This window comes from Phaseolus vulgaris, chromosome 5 (assembly GCF_000499845.2).
Source record: "Phaseolus vulgaris cultivar G19833 chromosome 5, P. vulgaris v2.0, whole genome shotgun sequence".
Lineage (NCBI taxonomy): Eukaryota > Viridiplantae > Streptophyta > Magnoliopsida > Fabales > Fabaceae > Phaseolus > Phaseolus vulgaris.
In genome coordinates this window covers 23,541,636-23,547,439 of record NC_023755.2, presented here as the reverse complement: position 1 = coordinate 23,547,439, position 5,804 = coordinate 23,541,636, and the positions used below count along the sequence as shown (strand labels likewise).

The window sequence follows — 5,804 nt, the reverse complement described above, 5'->3', positions numbered from 1 at the left end:
CAAGTTAAGAGATCTGTTGGGCATGAAGGTTGTTCCAAATCAGGATTAAGGGAGGATGTTGGTTATTAATTCAGATTTTATTAGCCTTAAATGTTGGTTATTAATTCAAATTTTATTACCCTTAAATTATTTACCGTTATTATTGCACTAATGGTCAGTTTACACGACTGTTAGTATTCCTATTTTATAGGTTCCAGTATTTATAATTTTATTATATATTATTAAAGTAAATCAAAATAAATGTATCCACAATTTTGCAATTTCGTGCAATTACGTTCAATCACTTTCTGTCACTTTTTGACTTCTGTTATTTCCTTTCATTAATTTATACCATTGTTACCATTTCACCACTAATAAGGAATATCATACAATTGTTACCATGTCACCACTCATAAGCATGTCACCACTCATAAGGAATATCATGATGATCTAGCAAACCAAGTTTTTCATATATGAGCACTCATAATGAATATCCTAATGATCCAGCAAACCAAGTGAAAGAGGTTTATTGTGCACATTATTTACAACCATTTATTATTTCATTGTGATTGATTGGTTAGCTGGAGTTGATAGTGGTATAAAGTTGGCATGCTTTTTCTGAAAACTATAGAATAAGAAAGTTCACAAGTGAGGCCTTTCTCGTTTCTGTTTATGGGAAAGAAGCCCCTTGCCACTTCAGTGGGGCAACTGGGCATCATGATTGCTGCCTAAAATTGTAAAAGCCAGTTCCAACCTGACGTTCTTATGATCATAAACTGCTAGAAAGGTAATAAAAAGACAGAAAAGGAACAGGACAAAAAAATGATTAAAAAACACTATTCAAGTGGATAAAATTTTACAGTGGCTAAGATGAGAAAATCACTCTACATTGTGCAACTTAAAACATAGACTTCACCTAAACAGAGTAATTAACTTCTTTTCCCTAATATGTCTCTAGATAGAGAATTACTTAACTTTCTCCTGTTAGATGTTTTTTATTATATCATACAAATTTTTGTCTATCTCTCTACTGATAAAAATTGAATATGCGAGATTATTAAAATTTCAGATAGATAAATACAAAATGTTTACATAATATGATCAAATAAAAATCCATCAGAGAATTATCCATCCTCCAATAGAAACATTGCATTCAATTACAATGAATCCACTGTTTGTGTCCCGGAACCCACTTAGGACACTTAGGACTAAAATAGTTGGATGTTACCCTTGAGTTCAACAATTCCACTATAGGAGCAAACTTGACACACCTTGGTGCCTTGTACTGGTTAATAGATGCCCCTAAGCTAATGGCATAGTCCATGAGTTTGTCAAAGGTGCCCTGTTCCACAATCTTGATCTCAAGGGGTCCTATTGATTTGTCTGAGACACGACCCTGGCGATACACACTGTTGAGTGACTCCTCCATTGTTAGACAACAATCTTCATACACGCAGGGTGGAATAGGAGTTGACCCTTTGAGGCTTAGCTCCCAATACAAGACATAGTGTCCCGGGATTGTGGTGGTGTCGGCATAGCTTGTGTACTCACTCACCAGTGCATCAAATGGCACCAGGTGTGTCACTGCATTCTTCATTGCGTTTTGTAGCTCAACCTCATCAGTCTTGTCAGAATCTATGCTCAGGGCAACGTTCTTTCTGCATACAAAGCTAAATTGTGGGGCCTTGTTCTTGAATCCTGTCACTCTTAGTATATCTCCCACTCTATACCTATAAAGTCCTGAAACATTTGTCATGCTCATGCTCATTAGTAAACCCAAGTCCGGGCCCATTCAAAACCACATGGCAAACGTTTACAAATAAAATTTGAATGTGTGATTTTTCATGATATGAAGGTGGAGATCAACAACGGAATAAAACTTAAATTTGACTCACCAGCATGAGTTGTAACAACGAGCTCATATTCTTGACCAAGCTTGACATCAACAAGCTCCAGCAATTGTTGGTGTTGTGTATGATTGAGAGATGTTGGTGTTGGTCTAGAAGGTAGAGTGAGGTCAGTGGTTCGGTTGACGGGTAGGAATTCATAGTAGCACATGGTGGGGATGAGGGTGTAAGACACTTGGGTAGGTTTGCAAAGAGGGTTGAGGTTGACCCCAAAGTAACACTCACTAGAAGCATACATGGTGCACACCAGTGGGAGGCCATTGCTATAGTAATCCAAAGTGGGAATGTATTGTGCCATAGTCCCAGTCACAATAACATCCACATACTTTGTATTGGGCCAAAGCCTGGTAATAATCCCCTGCCAAGACCCCTTGCTACACTCCTTGTGAATCATATCAGCAAGTTTGGGATCAGGCTTCAGGATCCTCATTACAGCCTCTCTGACTGACGTGTCAGTGATCAAAGGGTTCAAAGTTCCTGTTCTGATATCATTGGAAAGGAGGGTCCAGTGTTTCTCCAGGAACCGAATGGCACGAATGAAGCCAGAAGCAAAGATGGCCCCCACTCTGAGAACCTCTTTGTTTTGGCTAAGGCCACATAGGAGTTGGGAGTACATGCTTTGGTAGGAATCAGGACAGAGGACGGTCTGATTTGGGCTTGTGTAGTTTGTGTAAGGGTCGTAGGGTCTATCCCTAAAGTAGGGGCTCTTGTAATAGCTTGTGAGAACTGGACGAGCTACTATTCCTCCAGGTGTTTTGGACTCACATTTTACGAACATCAAATACATTCCTTTTCCTTTTTCAAGGTCTGCAACAAACTGGCTCATTATTGGCATCAACAGACTGTACAACACACACCTCCTCCCTAGCTCCTCCTCAATTGTTGGCATCAACTTTCTCTCACCCCCTGATGTTCCAGAGCTACAAAACCCAACACAAATCAAATAACCAACCCAACCACACATATTATCAAAAACATTACTATCTTATATAAAATCCATCACTAATATCAATACTAATTGTTAACTTTTTGGTAAATAACTTAGATTGAATTAAACTTTTGTTTTGATATTCTTTTATAAATATTTACTAAGAAAATAAGAAAGTACAAAGTTGTAGTTTTATATAAGAGTAAAATCTTTCAAGACAGTTTAACAAAAAAGAATTTCAGTAAAATCTAACAAGTTGACTTTAACTTGTGTGAGAAGTTCAAAATGACATTTCCATGCGAGGGTGGATGATGAAAGCCAAGCAAAGAACAAGAGTTTATTATGGTGTTGAAAATCAAGGGCACCTGGTGAGAAACTCGGTGATGGGTTTGGAGGTGAGAATTGGAGAGGTGTCACCATTGGCGATGCGGTTAATGTCAGGTTGGACATCCTCGTAGGTAATGACAGGGAGAAGCTTCTTGAAGGTGTGACGGTCCGTTTGGCCATTCAAACCATGTCGTCGCAGGTACTCAACGTTTGCATTGCGGGACAGAATTTCAGAAAGAACCCTCTTCTGAACTTCATCTGCGTTAGCAGTCACATCCTCTATGAAGTTCAGAATCTCCCTGTTTTTCTCAGCAAGGTCATGCTCTATGTTGGAGTCTCTGGGAGCCTCAGGCATGGTGATCACAGAAGGAAGGATAAAAGTATATTATGAGAATATGAGATGGTTTAGAAAGAAGAAGAAGAAGAAGAAGAAGGTGGTGGTGTTGATTGTTATTGGAAGTGAGGTGAAACGAATGAGAAAGTGGTATATATAGAGGCACATGTCAGGTTGTGCTCACTTCAGGGAGAGGACTATGGAGTCAATACACACAAGAGCAGAGGGTGAAATTGGATATATATCATTGTATCACTTTCATCTTATTACTTCTTCTAAATATATTTTTCTTCCGTCTACAAAATAGTTTTTCTTTTACTTACAAAATGTATCAGTGATCATACATTCACAATCTAACAGAAGACATGAAATTTTTTTAAACAAAAAGTCATGATATATTGAGCAATCTAATAATAAATTACTATTTACAAAATATGAAAAAATCTTTGAAAAGTTATAAATAATCCTTTTTACTATATAGATGTTAAAGAAACTTATTTCTTTTATGTTTTTCCTGAAAGAAGCATATACAGACAGTACTACTTTCATTTATTGTCATGTTAGGATAGGAGGAGTTGGAGTTGAGAAGATATGTAAATTTCAAATGAGGTAGCATGATTATGTGTGAAGGAATTTGAATTTTGATTAATATTATTAAAAATGAAATAAAATTGAGATTATTATTGTTCGTCTTTCGAGATAATATTTAGTTTTTAAAAGATATTTGAATGAATTAAGAAAGAAATGAGTTTATAAATTAGCATTGGTCTCTACTGGTAAGTAATATAATATATTATTAATTATTATTATTATTATTATTATTGAGAGGTTGCCGCTTTTGAAAGAAAGGTAGAATGGAGAGTTTGAGATGAAAACAAAAAGGGATGCAGTTGCAGTGAGTTGGGAATGGATGATGGGACCATAGTATCAAATAATGGAATAAGACAAATTTATGTGGCTATACCTTTGTCTCCCTTCAGGATCGATCCGTCAATACAAACACCATTGATTCAACAAAATATCCTGAAAACTCAGATGAAAAATGGAAACCTTACTTACGTTTAACTAATTTTAAATTAATTCCACCTGCTTTTTAGGTCCTGCAAAATGGAAATTCAAGAAGATTAAATGCCTTCATGCAATTAAAGGGAAAAAGCCATGCCATTTCAAAACAGACAGCAAAATTAGATGCAGATGATTTCATATTTCGAGTGCTATTTTCTTATTACAATTAGATTTTTGCCTCAATAATTTGTAATGTAAATTTTGTCTTAAAAACCAGCACAAGCTACTGATATTAAACTGTTTCATTTAAAATAAACCTATAAACATTTACCCAATTATATTTTTAAGTTTTTTAAATAGGAAAAATAGAATGGCATGGTTCAAAACTTGGTTAATTTGAGTATAGGGTTCGATGAACAGGCTTGAGCTCTACTATAGTAAGAAATAATAATTTTGGTTCTAAATAATTTGTCTGGAAAGTTTACTTGCACATTTTTTAATATAATATTATATATTTTATAAAACTTGGTAAGACTTATTTTTAATTATTGTTTCTCATTATGTATTTTCTTACAGAAGTTATAAAATGACTTCCAAAATAAAATAAAAATGTGACTTTTGGTTTAAAAAATTTCAACATGGGACCGGCCAGCTGGATGTCAAACATATTAGGTTAACACGTGATCCAATCAAAGTTTATCATTTGCAAGCTTTTTCTTTAGGAGTCCCTTGCGAGCTTATATTTAGTATTTTTGCGGTTTTAACTTCTATTTAAGTATGTTACATGCTATTTTAATTTCCACTAAGTACATTATCATATTATATATATTTATATATAATATTATTATTTTTACTTTATTTTCCTCACCTAATAAGGGTATATATAACTTGAGGTGAGGGTATCAATGATATTCTCATCCTATCTTTTTATAAATTTGTTTGTATTTGAAATTCAAATTGAAATATTTAATAATGACACAAAATTATATTTAACAAGCAAATATCAGTGTCAAACTATTTTGAAGTGAGAGATAAATGCTTGTTGCATTTTTGACACATGATACGTGCTCTTTTAAATAATTAAGTAGATATATTACATTTAAATATATCTTAAAAGCATAATTATAATCCACTTGGACTTTTCGCAAATTTTTTCCAGGTATAGGCCCATAAATTAGTATAAAAGGGAGGTACTCTTAGGTCAATTTTTTTTTTGAAAGATTATATTGACTTAAGGGTTGGAGTGATTGCAGACAAGGTTATCAAACTCAAGAGTCTACGTAAACTCGTGGAAACTCCTTAAACTTGACTCATAGATTCCTAA

At 34.6% G+C, this 5,804-nt stretch overlaps 1 protein-coding gene across 1 annotated transcript; it reads right to left on the bottom strand.

Annotated features, from left to right (window-relative positions):
- Positions 1-1,013: 1,013 nt before the first annotated feature.
- On the bottom strand, positions 1,014-3,602 carry LOC137835315 (indole-3-acetic acid-amido synthetase GH3.6-like). Its single transcript, XM_068643772.1, has 3 exons — positions 3,180-3,602; positions 1,875-2,806; positions 1,014-1,719 (listed from the first exon to the last, which is right to left on the bottom strand). The coding sequence occupies exons 1-3, from the start codon at positions 3,494-3,496 to the stop codon at positions 1,133-1,135; spliced, it is 1,836 nt and encodes a 611-aa protein (XP_068499873.1). The 5' UTR covers positions 3,497-3,602; the 3' UTR covers positions 1,014-1,132.
- Between the last annotated feature and the right edge of the window lie 2,202 nt (positions 3,603-5,804).

Coding starts and splice junctions, on each gene's coding strand:
- LOC137835315 (XM_068643772.1), bottom strand. CDS start 3,496: ATGCCTGAGGCTCCCAGAGACTCCAACATAGAGCATGACCTTGCTGAG. Junction 2,807..3,179: donor ATCACCGAGTTTCTCACCAG/GTGCCCTTGATT, acceptor TGGGTTTTGTAG/CTCTGGAACATCAGGGGGTG. Junction 1,720..1,874: donor CGTTGTTACAACTCATGCTG/GTGAGTCAAATT, acceptor CAAATGTTTCAG/GACTTTATAGGTATAGAGTG.